This window comes from Desmodus rotundus, chromosome 4 (assembly GCF_022682495.2).
Source record: "Desmodus rotundus isolate HL8 chromosome 4, HLdesRot8A.1, whole genome shotgun sequence".
Classification (NCBI taxonomy): domain Eukaryota; kingdom Metazoa; phylum Chordata; class Mammalia; order Chiroptera; family Phyllostomidae; genus Desmodus; species Desmodus rotundus.
The window spans coordinates 180,189,974-180,210,028 of NC_071390.1; the positions used below are offsets into that span (position 1 = coordinate 180,189,974).

General features: G+C 51.6%; 1 protein-coding gene across 1 annotated transcript in view; it reads right to left on the minus strand.

Annotated features, from left to right (window-relative positions):
• Window positions 1–20,008, minus strand: part of GRK4 (G protein-coupled receptor kinase 4) — a gene marked incomplete at its 5' end in the record, with an annotated part of 47,021 nt that extends 27,013 nt beyond the window's left edge. Inside the window, 5 exons of the mRNA XM_053923491.2 lie at window positions 3,923–4,026; window positions 9,787–9,864; window positions 10,413–10,525; window positions 17,236–17,331; window positions 19,612–20,008. Of these exons, the coding sequence (XP_053779466.2) occupies window positions 3,923–4,026; window positions 9,787–9,864; window positions 10,413–10,525; window positions 17,236–17,331; window positions 19,612–20,008 (788 nt within the window). The remainder of the gene's footprint in view (window positions 1–3,922; window positions 4,027–9,786; window positions 9,865–10,412; window positions 10,526–17,235; window positions 17,332–19,611) is intronic.
• Window positions 20,009–20,055: the final 47 nt, after the last annotated feature.

A 20,055-nucleotide genomic window follows, 5' to 3' on the forward strand; every position in this document is an offset into this window, starting at 1 on the left:
TTCGGACCCTGCTCAAGGGCCTACAAGAGGCAGTTGATCAAAGTTTCCCACCCTCTCTCTCTAAAACCAACAAGCAGGCTCCCCCAGTAAGGACAGAAAAAGCTTTGGCGGAGGACAGTGGCTCCGCACAGCAGGAAAAGCACTGGGTTCCACCCTCAGCTAAAAAAAACCACCAGTAAAAGGACAAGAGTTAAAAACATGTTCAGAGTGTGAGTGTGTGTGCACACTCACGTGCACAGGCATGCGTGTCTCCGAGGAAATGTAAACATCTGTAAACAAAATTGAGAGAATGTGTAACCGTTAATAGTCACCAGGCAGAAAATGTTAGTATGCGACACAATCTTTTTTTTTTAATACAAAAATAAAGAACCCAACAAATGATTTTATGCTACACATTTCTTCAAATATTATGTAACTGGCCACGCCTCTTAGGTTTTATTTGTAATTTTATCATAGATAAAACTCTTACTTGGGGAATGGACAAGGGACAGAAAGTCGCCTGTCCTTTGCGACAGCTCATTAGTTAGTAAGTATCTACTGAGGAGGCTGCAAGCCCTGTGCTGGGCAGCCGGGGACCCCACAGGCTCCGAGGCCCACTCAGGGTGTTTGGTAACAAAGCTTCATTCACAATAATACTGAGACCTTATGTGCTTTCTTAAAACCTCATTCTCGGAGAGAACCAAGATGGCGGCGTAGGTAGACACACTGCGCCTCCTCGCACAACCAGAACGGACAGAAAATCGAACGGCAAGGAAGTCCGACAACAAGGAAATAAAAAATAAACATTCATCTAGACCCGGCGGAGACGGGCAGCTGGGGCAAAGAGGACTCGCGTTGCTGTGGTGGGACGGAGACTGGCGGAGTGTGGGACGAACAGGGCAGGCAGCCTGACCACTAGCAGACCGTGCGGCCCCACATTCGCGCTCAGGTAAACCGGGACAAACGGCGGGGGGCCAAGCAGACCTCCCAACCCAGGGCTCCAGTGAGGGGAAATAAAGCCTCAGACCTCTGATTGAAAACACCCGTGGGGGTTGAGGCGGCAGCAGGAGAGACTCCCAGCCTCACAGGAGAGTTTGTTGGAGAGACCCACAGGGGCCTAGAGTGTGCACGAGCCCACCCACTCAGGAGCCAGCACCAGAGGGGCCCAGTTTGGTTGTGGGTAGTGGAGTGAAAGACTGAGATCCAGTGGAGAGTGGAGCGGGCGCCATTGCTCCCTCTCGGCCCCTCCCCCACATACAGCGTCACAGCGCAGTGACCAGCATTACCCCGCCCCAGGGAACACCTAAGGCTCCGCCCCTTTAAGTAACAGATGCGCCAAGACCAAAAAAAAAAAAAAAAGGGCCCAAATGACAGAACACTTCAAAGCTCCAGAAAAAATACAACTAAGCGAGGAAGAGATAGCCAACCTATCGGATGCACAGTTCAAAACACTGGTCATCAAGACGCTTACAGATTGGTTGAATTTGTTCAAAAACCAGATGAAAAAATGAAGCCTATGCTAAGAGAAACAAAGGAAAAGGTACAGGGAACCAATAGTGATGTGAAGGAAACTGGGACTCAAATAACAGTGTGGACCAGAAGGAAGAAAGAAACATCCAACCAGAAAAGAATGAAGAAACAAGAATTTGGAAAAATGAGGAGAGGCTTAGGAACCTCCAGGACATCTTGAAAAGTTCCAACATCCGAATTATAGGGGTGCCAGAAGGAGAAGAGGAAGAACAAAATATTGAAAACTTATTTGAACAAATAATGAACTTCCCCAATCTGGCAAAGGAAATAGACTTCCAGGAAGTCCAGGAAGCTCAGAGAGTCCCAAAGAAGCTGGACCCAAGGAAGCACACACCAAGGCACATCATAATTACATTACCTAAGATTACACAGAAGGAGAGAATCTTAGAAGCAGCAAGAGAAAAGGAGACAGTTACCTACAAAGGACTTCCCATAAGACTGTCAGCTGATTTCTCAAAAGAGACCATGCAGACAAGAAGGGGCTGGAAAGAAGTATTGCAAGTCATGAAAGGCAAGAAGGACCTACATCCAAGATTACTGTATCCAGCAAAGCTCTCATTTAGAATGGAAGGGAAGATAAAGTGCTTCCCAGATAAGGTCAAGTTAAAGAAGTTCATCATCACCAAGCCCTTATTATATGAAATGTTAAAGGGAGTTACCTAAGAAAAAGAAGATAAAAAATAGGAACAGCAAGAATGACAGCAAACTCACAGTTATTAACAACCACACCTAAAACAAAAACAAGAGCAAAGTAGGCAAACAACTAGAACAGGAACAGAACCACAGAGATGGAGATCACATGGAGGGTTAGCAACAGGGGAGTGGGAGGGGGAGAGGGGTAAAGGTACAGAGAATAAGTAGCATAGATGATAGGTGGAAAATAGACAGGGGGAGGGTAAGAATAGTGTAGGAAATGTAGAAGCCAAAGAACTTATAAGTATGACCCATGGATATGAACTATGGGGGGGAATGTGGGAGGGAGGGGATGGGCAGGATGGAGTGGAGTGGGGGGGGGAATGGGACAACTGTAATAGCATAATCAGTAAATGTATTAAAAAAACCACCTCATTCTCACAGAGGGGTTCTCCCGAGGCCACACGGCAGGTGACAACGTCACTGCCCTAAGAGTGAGCTGTCCGCACTGTCTCATTTTTAAAAAACATGACCCCGCAGACAAGGCTGTTTGGGTCCTCCACAGTTTGGTTTTTTTTTTTTATTAACTTGAGAGAGAGAGACATCGATTTGTTGCTCTAGTTACTTATGCATTCACGGGTTGATTCTTCAGTGAGGCCTGACCTGGGATTGAACCCACAACCTTGACATATCTGGACGAGGCTCCAACCAATGGAACCACCTGGCCCGGGGCCAAGTCACTGTTACTTCTCATTTTACTTCCAGAACCTAGATCAGTGACAGACACATAGTAGGTGCTTAATGTTTTCCAAAAAGAGTAACTGATACTCCAAGGCTCTGGAATTTATGCTGTCTTAAGTCATATAAGAATGAAACCTGAAACTAGCAGGGTTTTCTTCTGTTTGACTCTCTGCTATAACTTCAACCCATAGGAGGAACTGTTACGGGTTGAAATGCGTCCGCCGAAGAGATGTGTCCTAAGCCTGCACCTGCAAACAGGACCTCACTTGGAAGTGTAACTTGTTCAGATGAGGCCACAGGGGCGGTACTCCGATGTGACTGGCGCCCCCAGGTGCCAGCAGATGCAGAGCCTGAAACGCTGCAGCCAAGGACCCTAAGGAACACCAGGCGGTGCCTGAGGCCAGGAGAGGTTCTGAAAGCATGCGCCTGCGGTCACCTGGACCTCAGACACGCAGCTGGCACAACGGGAAGACCACAGAGTTCTGCTGCTCTGTGTCACCCTCTGGCAGTGCTTTGTCACAGCATCCTCAGGAAACCACCAGGGCTGCTGACACGGCAGGCTCTCAACGAACATCTGTCGAACGAGTAAAAGACGCCCAGAGTCCTGCAAAAGGACTCCGTGTTCGGAGCCAGATACTTCAGAAATCATTCTTTCCTCCGTGGACTTCAGGAGGCTGGATTCAGCCCAAGTGCTCTGCCTTGGAGTTTCCTGATCGTATTGCAAAGGTCTGGAGAAAAGATTTTCTGGTGAGTGCCTAGGTCTGAAAAAACATTCTGTGGGGGCTCTTCACCATGGACGCAAGCACTCTGGCTGAGCAGACAGGGCCAGGAGCCAGCAGAACGATGCCAGTGCCCGGGCTCTCCCACGCGACCCACCTCCGCATGGCATCGACCTGCGTGTAACACCTCTTCTTCACCTGCCTCTTCCTGTGACGGTGGCCGTTTCAGTTGGGAAAGTACCCTGATGAGAACTTGTCTCCTGCCGGCCCGACGCAGGGCAACCCACAGACAGCGGGTGGCGGGGGCATGACCCGCTTACCTGACGCACTCCCCGAACACCTCTTTGGAGGGGGTCTCCTTCAGTCGCAGCCGGCACCCTGTCACCGCATCTGGGGGCATCTGTGGTAGCGGGTCTGCCGAGTTCTTTGGGGCGCGATCAAAGACAGGACAGTTAGTGACCGCACAGCTTGCCAACTGCGAGCAGAGCCTGGCACTCAGAGAGCAAACGGAACAAAAGTGCACGAGGCGGCAAGTCGTGCAGCACCGTCACTCTGGCCTGGGCTCCTTCACCGGGAGGCCCACACAGAGCCGGGGCAGGGGACCCCTCGTTCACAGCGTCGGCCCCAACAGCCAGAGCTGGGCACAGCCCCGTGTCCACTGACGGATGGAGGGGCGAACAAGATGTGGTCCGTCCATCCGATGGAACATCACTCAACCTCGAAATGGGAGGGAATTCTGACACCTGCTACAGCACACGTGGGCCCTGAGGACAACATGCCCCAGGGAACATCACGGAAGGACAGATTCTGTGTGACTCCACTTACACGATGTCCCTGCAGCAGTCAGATTCCGAGACGAAAAGAGCAGTGGGAGCAGCGGGCAGTGGGAGGATGCGGGGTTGCTGTTGGGTGGGACAGAGTGTCACTTCCTCAAGACAATGGCGGTGATGGTTGTGCACTGTGAGTGTACCTAATGACGAATGTTATGTTACATGTTTCTTACACAATCAAAAATGCAAACATACCCTGGCTGGTGCAGCTCAGTGGATTGAGTGCCGGCCTGCGAACCACAGGGTCACCGGTTCGATTCCTAGTCAGGGCACATGCCTGCGTTGCAGGCCAGGTCCCTACTTGGGGGGGCATACGAGAGGCAACCACACATTGATGTTTCTCTCCCTCTCTCTCTCCTTCCCTTCCCCTCTCTAAAAATAAATAAATATTTTAAAAAATGCAAACACACACATGCAAACCTTCTTAAGTCCACACACTTTTTCCTCATGCAAATGGAATAAAAACTATGTACAGATGCTCCTCAACTTCTGGTGGGATATGGCCCAACAAACCCGTCCTGAATTCAAAATATCCTGTGCCAAGAAGGCATTTAACGCATGCAGCCTACCAACGCTCACAGCCAGCTGAGCTAGCCTTGCGCGCACTCGGAACACCACCACCGCCAGCCCCCAGCTGGGCTCCTCTGCGCTGTCACCTCGAGACACCGCCTCCCGCCTCTTCTCGCCAGAGGCAGGAGACGGGGGCATTTTGTCGATGCAAAGGGATGTGAAAACACGGGACACCATGTCCAAAAACGCTGACCACACAGCGTACCGGAGAGTGTCCGTTGTTGACCCCATGCTCACGTGGCCCCGCGAGAGCCAGCCGGGAAAGGCCGGGAGGAAGTCCTGTCTGCTAGACGCTCACTGCTGCCACCCTCTGTGAGGTCGAGAGGCTGGGGCTGCCAGCAGTTTTGTCTGTGCCGACACCACACCCCTTCCGCATCTTCCTTAACGGCTGCCGGTTTCTCCTCCCGAGCAGCGCTGCCAGCAACGCCTCTGAACAGCTGCGTTCCACGGACAGGTTCCTGGAACCTCTGGCTCACAGGATACACACAGTTTCAGTGCTGATATTTATGGCAAAACTGCCTCCAAAAAGGATGTAACACTTCACATTCTCATCAATGTGACCCTGTGGGCCAGTTCCGCATTCTCTTAACCTCCTCCAGAGGCTTCTGGGAAAAAGCAACACATAACAGAACTATTGTCCAGCCTGGTTGAAAATCCGCCGGCCATGTTCAAGTGCACATTGAACTTGTCACAAGGCAGGAGACGTGCGGGACCCACAGCAAAGCGTGGTTTTCTGTGGGTCGGGGTGGCTACTTCGTCACAAAAGCTGAACTCTTCACAGAAGAGCGCAGTGAGGGAATTCACATTTTCCCTCCAAATAACATTACTGTCATCATTACTAACAATTGATAGCTGTCATTTCAACAATCTGAAACAAGTGAGGCCTTTTCAGGAGCCTATTCTGTCCACCTCACAACCCCGTGGATGGATGAGGTTTGGGAAGCTACGGAACCTTCTGGAGCACCCACAGCCAGAAGCAGGAAGCCGAGACCGAGCCGCCCTCTCGGGACTGCCCAGCCCCTTCTATCAACAGGTGGCGAGGCCCCGACAGGGAGAGCACGGCCCGCTCACTCCACGCTTCAGAGAAGTCCGCTCACTCAGTGACTCAGCAAACACACACGGCCCGCCTCATGCACAGCAGACAACGGAAAACAACATTCTCAGAAGAGACAAAACCATCAACTTCCAAAGCTGTCCCAAAAGCACAGTTTGAAGAAACACTTCTTGCCCTGGCTGGTGTGGCTCAGTGGATTGAGTGCTGGCCTGTGAACCACAGGGTCACCAGTTTGATTCCCAGTCAGGGCACATGCCTGGGTTGCGGGCCAGGTCCCCAGTAGGGGACACACAAGAGGCAACCACACATTGATGTTTCCTTTCTTTCTCCCTTCCCTTCACTTTAAAAATAAGTAAAATCTTAAAAAGAAAAGGACTACTTCTCAGTGTTTTCCAGTCTTTTTTTCTCTATCTATTCCTTTATTTTTTAAATATATTTTATTGATTATGCTATCACAGTTGTCCCATTTCCCTCCTTCACTCCACTCCATCCTGCACACCCCCTCCCTCCCACATTCCCCCCTGTAGTTCATGTCCATGGGTCATACATGTAAGTTCTTTGGCTTCTCCATTTCCTATACTATTCTTACCCTCCCCCTGTCTATTTTCTACCTCCCATTTATGCTACTTATTCTCTGTACTTTTTCCCCCTCTCTCCCCCTCCCACTCCCCTGTTGCTAACCCTCCATGTGATCTCCATTTCTGTGGTTCTGTTCCTGTTCTAGTTGTTTGCTTAGTTTGCTTTTGTTTTTGTTTTAGGTGTGGTTGTTAATAACTGTGAGTTTGCTTTCATTTTTACTGTTCATATTTTTTATCTTCTTTTTCTTAGGTAAGTCCCTTTAACATTTCATATAATAAGGGCTTGGTGATGATGAACTCCTTCAACTTGACCTTATCTGAGAAGCATTTATCTGCCCTTCCATTCTAAATGGTAGCTTTGCTGGAAAGAGCAATCTTGGATGTAGGTCCCTGCCTTTCATGACTTGCAATACTTCTTTCCAGCCCCTTCTTGTCTGCATGGTCTCTTTTGAGAAATCAGCTGACAGTCTTATGGGAAGTCCTTTGTAGGTAACTGTGTCCTTTTCTCTTGCTGCTTCTAAGATTCTCTCCTTCTGATTAGTCTTGGCTAATGTAATTACGATGTGCCTTGGTGTGTGCTTCCTTGGGTCCAGCTTCTTTGGGACTCTCTGAGCTTCCTGGACTTCCTGGGAATCTATTTCCTTTGCCAGACTGGGAAAGTTCTCCTTCATTATTTGTTCAAATAAGTTTTCAATATTTTGCTCTTCCCTTTCTCCTTCTGGCACCCTTATAATTCAGATGTTGGAACGTTGAAAGATGTCCTCGAGGTTCCTAAGGCTCTCCTCATTTTTTTGAATTCTTGTTTCTTCATTCTTTTCTGGTTGGATGTTTCTTTCTTCCTTCTGATCCACACCGTTGATTTGAGTCCCAGTTCCTTCCCGTCACTGTTGGTTCCCTGTACATTTTCCTTTGTTTCTCTTAGCATAGCCTTCATTTCTTCAGCTAATTTGCGAGGAAATTCAGCCAATTCTGTGAGCTTCCTGATTACCAGTGTTTTGAACTGTGCATCTGATAGGTTGGCTATCTCTTTGTCACTTAGTTGTATTTTTTCTGGAGCTTTGATCTGTTCTTTCATTTGGGCCTTTTTTTTTTTTTGTCTTGGTGCACCTGTTACGTGGAGGGACGGAGCCTTAGGTGTTCACCGGGGCAGGGGTGACACTCGTTGCTGGGCTGTGATGCTGCATGTGGGGGAGGGGCTGATAGGGAGCAATGGCGCTTGCTCCGCTCTCTGCCAGTTTTCAGTCACTCCCTCCGTTCCCCACAATCAAACTGGGCCCCTCTGGTGCTGATTCCAGAGTGGGTGGGCTTGTGTACATTCTGGGACCCTGTGGGTCTCTCCAATGAACTCTCCTGTGAGGCTGGGATTTCCTCCTGCTGCTCCTAAACCCCCACGGGTGTTTTCAAGCAGTGGTTTGAGGCTTTATTTCCCTGAGCTGGAGCCCTGGGTTGCACAGTCTGTCACCTGGTCCACCAGCTGCTGCCTCACCGGACAGCTGCAGCTTTGCCCACCCTGCTCCACAACCCACCACCTCTCTGGGCCTCCATCTTGGCTGGAAGTCTTCCAGAGTCTTATTTCCCTTCCCAAGGTCTCAATTTCCTGTAGCTAAATAGTAGGTTAATTCCATTAAGATTATTTAATGGCTAATTCCAAATAGAGATCCTTTCTTCAGTAACAGAAAAACTCTGTTTTAACAAGAAGTTATTCCCACAGGAAGGAAAAGCAATGCTTGTATGGCACTCCCGGCCTCATGCAAATGTAATGAAAGCTAAGCAGACACTTCTTCTGTGGCCTCACGTTAAGGAATAAGAATTACTTTTCAGAATAGGTAGTTGCCAGGACTAATTTACCAAATCACTCAGTGCCTTGCTTTTTAAAGTTTGAATATCAAAAACTCTGATAGGAAAGTCCACTCGTGGGGAGGGAGGAGTGGGTGAATTTTGAAGAAATACACTTATTTTTCTGTGTTGAAATATATACAGACTTCACTACCTTTTCAAAAGCGGATGGTCTTCATTGTTTAATTACATTTATTTTGAGAGAGCGAGGAAGGGAGGGAGAAAGAGAGGGAGAGACACATCGATGTGAGATGGAAACATTGATCATTGTCTCTCGCGTGCCCCGCAGTGGGGGACCTGGCCCGCAACCCAGGCGTGTACCCTGACCGGGACGTGAACAGGCGACCCTGTGGTTCGCAGCCCACGCTCAGTCCACTGAGCCCCACCAGCCGGGGCTGAACTCCGTGCTTCTGCATGTGGATGTCCGGTTGTCCCTGCACCACTCCTTGGGAGGCGATTCTTCCCCCACTGAGCTGTCCGAGCACCTTGCTCTAAGTCACCTGACGGCAGGTGTGTGAGCTGGTCCCTGCGCTCTCAGTTCTAGCCCCTCGTCTGTGTGACTGTCCTTAGGCCAAGTCCAGGAGATTCCTGAGATCAGCTCGTTAATTCTCACAGAAACAGGAGCTGCTTTTGTGCTGGGGCTCGTAACAAATCTGTGGATCCAGCTGGGGAGCGCTGCCATCCTAACGATGGAGGTCCTGTAACCCAGGACCGAGGGATGTCTTCCTAGTTCTCTCACCTCTCTGGTTCTGCCAACGACGTCTCCAGTTTTTCAGCGTGTGAACATCCTGCACTTCTCGGCTATATTTACTCCTAGTGTATCCTTTTTGATGCAACTGTAAATGGCATTACTTTCTTAATTTCCTTTTTGGATTTGAATTGCTGGTGTAGGGAAACACCATTGAATTTCGTACGGCGATCCGGACCCTGCAGCCCCGGTGAACTCGTGTGTCAGCCCTAGTAGTCCTCCCCTAGTGCGTGGGGGCACCTTAGGGCTTTCTACGCGTGAGTGCTCTGGTCTGGACGCGCCAATCCTACCCACTCCTCTCCGAAGTGGCAATATTAGCACGCAGGGCCTTGGGGAGCCCTCATGAACGGGATTAGCGCCCTCATAAAGGAGGCTCCAGAGAGCTCCCTCGTCTGTCTCCAAGTGAGGACGCAGCCGGAAGGCACCAGCCATGAGCCAGGGAGAGGAACATTTATAGAAAGATTTTAACATACTTGTTATATTTACCTAACTAAGTAACAATGGCTCTGCACTCTAATTATGAGTGTAAGTTATTTGCAAGTCTTTGTACCAAAAGAAGCAAACACACCTCATCAACGAAGAACGTGTCTAGGACGAGCAGCCCGCAGTCCCTTCGGCACTCGTCAGCGGCGACCTCATACTCTGCCTGATGGTGGAGATGACAGGGGACAAAATGTTAGCTGAGCTCCTTCACTGGCTCATGACGTTTCTCTTTGTCTGACTCGGGGACTGACTTGGTAGCTGAAGAGCCAGAGAACAGCTCTGTCATCCCAGCATCTCCCCTGACAGCTACGAGGGGAAAAGCCCATTTCTTTTTTGTTTTTTAAAAAGATTTTACTTATTCACTTTTAGAGAGAGGGGAAGGGAAAGAGAAAGAGGGGAGAGAAACATCCACGTGTGGTTGCCTCTCACGCACCCCCACCAGGGACCTGGCCCGCAACCCAGGCGTGTGCCCTGACTGGGAATCCAACTGGCGACCTTTCGGTTTGCAGGCCAGCGCTCAGTCCACTGAGCCACACCTGCCCAGGCGAAAAGCCTGTTTCTTCAGGGTGGATGACGTAGGAGGGCAGCACACTCCATGATGCCCTCTGCTCATCACCTCCCTGCCCAGGTCTAATTGACTCGGCTCTCGTCTTAGCTTTTCATTGTCAAAGGCACGAGGCTAGCCAGCCCGGCACTCAGACAGCCGCTCACCACCGCGTCCAGGAACTCAATGCACCTCCTCAGATCCTGCTTAGTGCCACAGAACTGCCGGAAGAGAAGTCTGCCTATGGGCTGCTTGTCGCAGAGGCTGCTGTAGTCCTTTTCTGGGTGAAGAGAGGGGGGACGTGCCCATTACAATCCAGAACGTGCCTTTTCTGTTTTCACCTGATCCAACAGAAGTCAAAAATAGCATTGGCAGTATTATCTTCTTACACCAGTTTTGTGTACCAGTTTAGACTGGCTTGTCATCAGTAATATTCGAAATGCCGAGGCAGAGCCAGAGACAGCGGGAGAACTGGCAAGCAAAGGCGTGTGAAGGCCGGAATGCCGCGGCCCCCGTGAAGAAGGCACGAGGGAAAGCGCTCGCCCGTCGCTGCAAAGGACAAGGGGAGAGCAGAGAGGTGCTGGGGACAAATCACACGTCTGTGAAGTACGCCGTAGGAAGGCGCTAAGTTAGATGTTAGAAAACTCTTTTCCATTTTACTTTGTATACATTCACAAATTGCAAATACTGTTAATGATTAATGATTTTTAAAATGCTCTTTTTTTTTCTTTTCAGTGGAATAATACGTCATATATCTTACCTTACGCCAAACACTGGTACTGTTTTGAGAACAAGGCACCAATATTTGGTCAAAGTGTCAAGAAGAATATAAACAAATATATCCAAAGTAGGGTAACTTAAACTTCAACAAGAAAATTGGCTGCTCTTTTAGCAGTGACTTTGAACTTGAAATGACATAACCATGTTCAGGTACTTGTGCAATGGTTCTGACTTAAATTCATGAAGGGTAAGTAAGCCACACCCAACCCCTCAGTTGAAGGGACCACTAGCGCCGCGATTCAGGAGTCTAAGTGACGTCCCTGGGGGGCTGAGGCTGGGCACAGAGGTACAGCCGCCTCCACCAACAGCAGCAAGGGTGTTGCAAAAGTCCTACTGTGTCCAATGTTGCTACATTTTATTTTAGGGATGCTCACTAATTACATTTTTAAAAAGACACAAGGCCTCAAACAGTGGCATTTCTTAGAAGCTGCAAGTTTTTAATACTTTCCTCCCAAATTCAAAGGTTCGGAAAAGTCCCTGGTTTCCAGGTGAGGATAAGCAGGTGGAGCACCCAGGTCTGTCTACCTTCTCCCCCGGAGTCCTGCTAAAAATACCAGATGTTAAAACAGAAGGAAGCCCTAATGCGGAAAAGGGTACAGGGCACCCTGAGGAGTCAGAAAAGGGAGGATGACCGGGAAGAGGGAAAGCCTCCGGGGCTGGAGTTAAAGGGACACCAGCTGAGACCCCAGAGATGAGCTGGGGCTCCCACAAAGCTAGCTCATGGGTGCCCCTCCTGGTTCTGGTCAGAGCGGTGGGCCAAGGGGCTTCTCCTTCAGGCCAAAGCCACTCTACAGAAAGTGGGTGTCTGCGACCCTAGGGGGAGAGGCAGAGCTCAGATTCAGAAGCTGAAATGCGCTGCTGGTAATACCAAGCAATGGCGTGTGGCTGGGGATGCCCACCAGCAAGACCCCATTCAAGAGAGAGGGTGCCCGGGAAACACCCGGCAGCGCCTGAACCAACAAACAGGCCTTAGTGTGTACTTGAGTAGACAGAGAACGTCTCTCAATCCCACTGCTACCAAACAAGAAGGCAGGAACTCAGAAAACACACCTTCCATTCATACTATATAAAAAAAAGAATTACTTGAGGAGCTATAATAAGAAAGCGGAGGAGGAGGAGGAGGAGGAGGAGGAGGTGGAAACCAAAAGGGGTGAACAGCGGGTCCAGTGCAGAGGAAGCCGAGGAAACCGGGGCGCGACGCGGCGGCCCTGCCGAGAGGTGTGGCAGAGTGGGCGCAGCGCCCACCGCACTGCTTGCTTCTAGACTGTGAGAACTACACGTGACTACGCCGTGATGCTGCTGGGCTGGAGTTCAGTTAGGGACATCTGTGGGCCGGGATACACAGGAGGCGAGCCATCGACCCAACAAGCAGCTCGAGACTGAAAGGGGGCAGGTGGAGGGGAGCAAATGCACAGCAAAGGAAACTGTAAAATGACTTTTTTTAAAGCTGGGGTCAGGTCTGCAAGGAGCCTGATGCCTGAGGAAGGAGTCCCTCTCCGTGCTAGAAGGTGCCAGCTCCTCACTCTTTCTGTGCACCCACGACTGGTCTACGTCCTTCCGCATACTCGTCCACTCAGTCTTCACCATCGTCCACTCAGTCTTCGCCATCGTCCACTCAGTCTTCGCCATCGTGCTCCGAGGCATTAAGGAAAGCAGGAGCCTGCAGGAAGGCCGCCGCAGCCCGGGCTGTGCAGGTGAGGTGGGGTAGGAGGCTGGGGCAGGGCCGCCAGCAAGTGGAGCCACTGAGGCCAGGCGGAAGGAGGCAGGGTGGCAGGGACGAGGCCAGCTCTCTGGTGACAAATGAGTTATGGAAGGCGACTCATTCTCTGTCCCTCTGTGGAGGTGGGGGTATAGTAGGAGCTCCACGGACTCCTTCTCAAGGAACCTGTGTCTTACTAAGGGGACAATGAGCAAAGAGGAGTTCAGTGCTGCCACTCACGGAGAGGAGAACCAGGGAGCAGCGTCAGCGAGAGGTGGGCTGGCGCAGGCAGCGCTGGGGATTGACAGAGGAGTGGAGGGAGGGGCTGGCAGGGCTCCCCAAGCAGAGGACCGGGCGCGAATCCGCGGCTCCAGAGTTAAACGGCGAGGGGCAGACCCTCTTCACTTTCTGCCGTAGATGCCATCACAGGTGTCACCTGGGTTCCCACCTGCAGCCCAGCGGCTCTGAGCTTGAACTGTGCAGCTTCCACCCAAAGGGGCTGCTCACACTGTGTGGCCCCGCTCTGGCAGGACAGACCTGACAGTCCTCCTTAGTCCTCTGTCCTCCCGCCCCCCAGCCCGTCCCCCAGCCACGCAACTACATCGAAGGGGCTCTGCACCCAAGTGCCTCTCCCAGGCATTCAGTCCTGTCACACCGCCCAAGCCAGGCGACTGCCACCTCCTGCCCGCACAGTGGCCTCCTGGTGCCCAGGCCCCCCTCTCTCGCCCTCATTCTTCCCTCTGGCACCTGAGAGACCCTCCCAGAATGCAAATCTGCCTTGGGGCCCTTGGGCTGCCCCAGCACGCACTGCTCTGCTCTCACTGCTCAGCCCTCACTGCCACCTGTACCTGCGTTTGCCTCTGCGGTTACTTCCAAGGTCCCATCTGGTTCCTGACCAGACGTCTAGCACCCCGCTCGGGGGCCTGGTGCGGGGCGTGAACAAACGAGGTTTAAGAGTTAACTAGTGGCGGTGTGCACACTGACCAATGTATTACGTCAATCATACCTCAGGAAAAACAAGCTAATGTTTTTAAAAAGAAAAACGTAAGAATTTGTAATGAAAAGCTAACTAATGGGATATTCAATGTAATTTACTTCATTCTACGTACTAAAAATCTACCCCAAAGACTCAGAAATATACTGAGGTAATTTCCACGCAAATGTGCATTAAAATATGGTTCCATAGCCCTACTAGTCTGTCTGGCAGCATGAAGTCCGAAGTAAACGCTCCCAGTAGCTTACTTAGAATGCAAATGGGGACTGATAGGGGCAGCCAGCACAGGAGCAGCCGTGGGCGCCCCCGAAACAAACCCTCACACCGTAGGGCCAACCGCAACCGGCCCCAGAAGCAGCCGGCCCACAACACAGATGGGCTGCCCATCCTCAGCCCCCAGGGAAGGCCACTCAGGAAAACAGCAAGTGTGGGCGAGGACGTTGGGGGTCGGAACTGACACCTGCTGCTGGGGGGATGTAAAATGACGCAGCGGCTCTGGGCGGCTGCCTGGCAGCTGCTCAAGAAGTTAAACAGAGGTGACTTTGGATACAGGCGCCGATCCAATGGGGAAAGAACGGCCGTTTCAGTGAATGGTGCTGGAACAACTGGCTAGCCAGCGGAAAAAAATTGAAATTGGATCCCTACCTCACCCCATATCCAAAAGGTAACTGCGACCAGATCAAACACCTACGTGTGAGAGAAAACTCAGCAGAAAGCATGGATAGAAATCTCTGTGACTTTGCATTAGGCTGTGGTTTCTTGTATATGACACCAAAGCACAAGAACAACACAAAACAGATCCATTGGACTTTGTCAAAATAAAAATGTGTGTTCCCCAAGGGACACCATTAAGGAAGCGAAAAGAAAACACAGAATGGCAGAAAATACTGGGAAATCAAACATCTGATAAGGGTCTACTACCCAGAACACATAAAGAACACTTGCATTTCAGCAATGAAAAGACAAACAATTCAATTTAAAAATGGGCAAAGGACATGAACAGACATTTCTCCAAGAATATCTACCAAAGGCCAGTGAGCACAGGAACAGATCTCAGCCTCGTGAATGCTGGGGGACACAAATCACACACAGCGGAACGCCGCGCACACCCACCCGCATGGCCGCGTGAAAACAAGAAGGAAAATACAGGGTGTTGGGAAGGATGGAAAGAAAATGGAACCGTCACACACTGCTGGTGGAGGTGTAACATGGTGTAGCCGCTGTAGAAAACAGTTTGGCACTTCCTCAAAAAGTCAAACATAAAATTACCATATTATTCAGCAATTTTAATTTTGAGTATATACTCAAAAGAAATTAAAAGCAGGGATTCAAGTATGTGCACACCAGTGTTCCCAGCAGCATATTCACAACAGCCCCGAAGTGGAACTGACCCAAATGTGCATCAACAGAGGAACAAAACCCAAATTTGTAAAATTTGTATAGTGATATCCAAATCAATGCCGCTGAACTCTGCACTTGAAAATGGTTAAGATGGTAATTTTTGTTATGTGTATTTGACTACAAAAAGAAATCTTGTATGTGGGTGTCCAGAGAAGTATTAGTCGTAACAGGCAAAACCCTGAGAACAATTCAATGTCTGCCAACAGATGGGGGTAATAAAACGTGGGGTCTCTCTGCGGCGCCCTACTGCTGGCCCACGAAAGTGAATGGAGTCCTGGTTCGCGCCACAGCACGGATGGCCCTTGAAAACACTGTGTTAGTGAAGGAAGCCAGTCACGAAGACCACACAGCGCATGATTCCCATTCACGGGACATGTCCAGACAGGCAAATCCAGACAGCGAGCAGACCAGCAGCTGCCTGGGGCTGAGGAGCAGGCAGGGAGCGGCTGCCGGCAGGTGGGGTTTCTCTCTGAGGCGACAGAAATGTAAAATTGACCGTGGCCATGGCTGCACAGCTCGGCAACTGTATTAAAAACCATCAAACTGTACACGTTAAATCGGCAAAGTGTATGGCATGTTAATTATACCTCAAGAAAGCTGCAATTTTAAACACATAACGAGTCTGAAACAATTGGATAGGTCTTTGCTGGGGTAACTACCTCCACTTTAAACTGGCTGAAATTAATTTTGATAGTTAAAATAGTCAAACTCAAGAAAAAGAAACTGTCATGGTACTAAAAAAAAGATGGGTTGATTTTTAAAAATAATCTTAGGCGCCCTCCCTAAGTACAACACCAAGTTCAGAAACTAAGGAGAAGATTGATATATTTATCTACAGAAAAATTAAAACCTCTGGAAAAAAAATAATACTGCCTGCCAAAAAACAGAAGTAAAAAATATATTCGCAATGATCATAAAAAGATAAATTATATAAAGAGCTTTTAGAAAGGAATTCGAAAAAGCAAAAATTAAAAAATTGATGAAAATGCTCAACCCCATCCATAATTAAAACGAGAGACCATTTTCCAAATTACGGTTTATTTGTCGTTATTAAAAGCTCTGGCAACACCGATGCCGACATGGTCATGGACGAAGAGGACGTGCGCAGCAGTGCTGGCGGGGAAGCGAATCGACACAGCGTCTTTGGAGATTAATTTGGCAACATCAAAGTTTTGAATGCAGATATCAAAGGGAAGTCATAGCTTTTATTTATTTTTTTAAGATTTTATTTATTTCTAGAGAGAGGGGAAGGGAGGGAGAAAGAGAGGGAGAGAAACATCAGTGTGTGGCCGCCTCTTGTGCGCTCCCCAGTGAGGGCCTGGCTCACAACCCAGGCATGTGCCCTGACCGGGAATCGAACAGGTGACCCTTTGGTTCGCAGGCGGGCACTCAGTCCGCTGAGCCACAGCAGCTGAGGCTGGAAGTCATATCTTTTACAAACAGGATTACGAATGCCCTACAGACACGGCTCCACGTCTGCCTTCTGGTGCTCACGGCAGGATCCGCAGCACAGCTGCGCAGTGTGTGTGTGCGTGTGTGTGGTATATGCATATGTGTGTATATACAATCACACAGGTGCATACGTACATATACAAATATATATAATTGTTTTTAGAGAGAGGGGAGCGGAGGGAGGAAGAGAGAGAGAGAAACATCGATGTGCCAGGGACACAGCCATCGTTGCCTCTCACATGCCCCAACTGGGAACCTGGCCTGCACCCCGGCTGGGCTGGGACCCCACCGTTGGGACAGGAAGTCAGCCAAGGACCTCCGAGTTTGCAGGACGACGCCCAGCCCGCCGAGTGGCGCCGTAGGGGCTGACACAGCGTATTATCTGACTGGCCCTCCCCTGGAGTCACCGTCAGTAACTCCGGTCGGAGCACTCGGAACAGCTGGCGGTGCTCACTTCTGGAGCCTCGCACCTTATAGCTCAGATCAGAAAGCTCACGGGGCTTCTTCCGGAGAAGAATCGTGAAGCTGTGAAGAGAGTCTGCTACGTAATTTTTGAGACTATGGAATTCAAGGAAGAGTTCCTTGCAGTAAGTCTGAAGTAAGGAACTCAAGGAAGAGTAGCCCCTGACGGCCGCCCGCCCCGACGCAGCAGGTCCTTACTCACCGATGGAGCGCCTGAGCTCGCTGCACTGGCTGACGGGGGGCAGCTTCAGCAGCTCCCTCCACTTTTTACTGCGGCCACCTTTTTTGTCATATCCTCCTAAATTAGGGGGAAAGAGGCATTTTTAACACGGTCAGAAATGTACCGTTATAACCGCTACTTCCACTAACAGCACTTGCTCTACGCCAGAGAAACCACCCCCACGACCCCAGGACACTAGGCATGGCCATGGGACATAATTTGCCCAGCGCAGTTACAGCCAGGAAACAGACTGGGATTGAGCCCGAGTAACGGCCCTGGCGAACGAGGCCTGATGCACTAAGGAGTTTGCACTTGGAGGTATATTTAAACTTCTCTTTCTTGAATTTAACAAAATAACAGATTGGCCCCTTAATCTCCAATTGTTTACTAAGTGCCAATTAAGGGGGTAGCACTGAGAGGGATACAAAATAAACATTAAAAGCTATGCCCTGCTCTCACACAGGTTACAGTGTCCCCTGAGAAAGAATCATTGACCACACTGGGTGAAGAACCCCACCTGCCAAGTTCCCGGAGGGCGGGTGTCTCTGAGCTGGAGGAAAGTTACAAAGAAGAGGATGAAGGTAAACTGGATCCCGAAGGACAGGAAAAACTGAACAAGAAAAAAAGCAAGAAGGGGCCACTGCACAGGAGGCTGGAATTGAGAAGCACCTTCTACTAGAAGGTGTCTGAAAGAACACAGAAGTCCATTTTTACAACAAAACGCACTAAGTAGCCCTTGGCAGTGGAAACAAATTAAGTGCAGTGAAGGAAACAGAAATGTTGGCTGCTGTAAACACCTCTGGAACCAAAGGGTTTATAAGCTCCTTCTAGAAACCCCATGCAACCAAAATCCTGGGGGGAAGGCTCGGCAAGAGAGCGCATCGACGATTACAGGTATGTTAAGGATGCTTCCTTCTCCTGCTGAGCAAACCGCTACCTGACACCACAGCCTGAAATCAGCATGGGGCTGTTGCCCGTCAGACCAAAAGGCCATCACGTGTTCCCGCCCCGCACTCCGCCCTCTGCATTTCTGCCGTCCATTTCCCCACGAGATGCAATGGGTTCAAGTTTCCTGAGAGTTCTCGAATGTGAAACCATTTAAGCTTATCATTTAAAGCAATTAAAGGTCATAAACTGCTCAAAAACGTATCACCAAAAAATCTTTCTTTTTAAAAAGCAAGCAGTGAGTTTTGTGCGTCGTTTTATCGACGACACGACTACTTCACACTTCCTCAGAGCAGGCCTGGCACAGTGACACGCACACCACTGCTCGGCGCGACACCATCTGCCAACACTAACTTTTTTCCAATGACAGCTGACGCCCAACACAGGGGACGGTTGTGAGCGTCCCCGTGGCCCAACAGAGTCGTGAACTTCTTGCGACCACGCGTCACAGCGTCCATAACGTGTGTGGACAGCCCCGGCCGCAACCCCACGTCCCGTAAGTGATTCCCACGACAGGCCTAGTACCAACGTTCCTGACCGGAGAAGAGGCTCTCACGGATGTTCCGTTGGAGACCAAAAAGAGAGACTGGCTTTATTCTAAATAAATCTAGAAACCTCTTGAACCTTTTGGAACCCGTTCCGCGGTCCCAGGCTTTCCGGCAGCGGGCGCCGGCCCGAGTTCTCCGGCGTTTGCGGAGCGCGCGGGCCCGCCCGCCTGCTCGCCTCCCCGGCCCCACTGGGCACGGTCCGCGTCCCCGCACGCAGCGCGCAGGCACAGGTCTGGCCGCAGAACCGACGCTCACGAGGGGCCAGTGTGGCCGACGTCCGAGCGAGGGGCCCGGACCCCGGCCAGGCGCGCCGTCGCTCTGGTGAGCGCAGCGAAGGGCCGAGCGGGCGGGCGGCCTTCCGCAGGAGCGCCGGCTACGGGGCGCACCCTCGCCGCCAGGCCATGCCCGCAGCCCGGGGCTTCGAGCGCCCCTCACCACGTTTCTGACTCGGCTCTCGGAGGGCAGAGAGACCGCGCGGGGAACTCGCTTCTCTGCCCCAGAAACGCACCGGGGCCGCCCGTGGGAGGGGCGCCGAAACAGCCGCCTCCCCAGCGCCCCCCACGGCCCCCAGGCCGAACTGCACCCGCCAGCGCTCCGCGCAGCGCCCCCTGGAGCAGCCGGGCGCGCACAGCTGCCCCGGGGGAGCCCGGCTCCCGCCCGGGACGACGCGCCCCGCGACTCAACTCGGCCTCACGACCGAGAAGCCGTTTCACCCTCGGTCTAAAGCCCTCGCGGGAACCGGACTCCCCTCTCGGTCCTTCAAAGACCGCCAGGCTCTGCTCTGCGGGCTGCCCTCCGCACTGCCCGCCCGGGGCCAAAGCCACGGGGACCAGGGGACGGGCTCGGGGCCCCGCGGTGCACCCACCTAGGCGCGCTTTGAGCAGCAGCGCGTTGGCCACCAGGTTCTGCAGCTCCTTGGACCGCCGCCGCCGCTGCCGCGCCCTGCGGGCCCGAGGACCCGGAGGCGCGGCGCCCGCGCCCTGCTCGCCGGTCTGCACCTGCACGCCGGGCCGCACGCTGAGGCCGGGAGAGCGGCCCCGCCACCCCCACGGCCACCCCGCGCGCCGCCGCCTCCGGGCCCGCTGGCCTCGCCGCCGCCGCCGCCGCCGCCGCCGGGCGCGCTGCTGCCGCCGACCCGGGACTCTAGTAGGCACCGGGAGAGGGGTGCTGGCTGGCGGGCCGCTGGGCTTCTCTGCGGTCACCACCGCCGCGCCGCGGCCCGGACTCGAGGCTTCATCAACGCTCCGTACGCGCAACTGTCCTCAGAGTCCGGCTCCCGAAGTCTCCTAGACCGACCCTAGATAGCGAA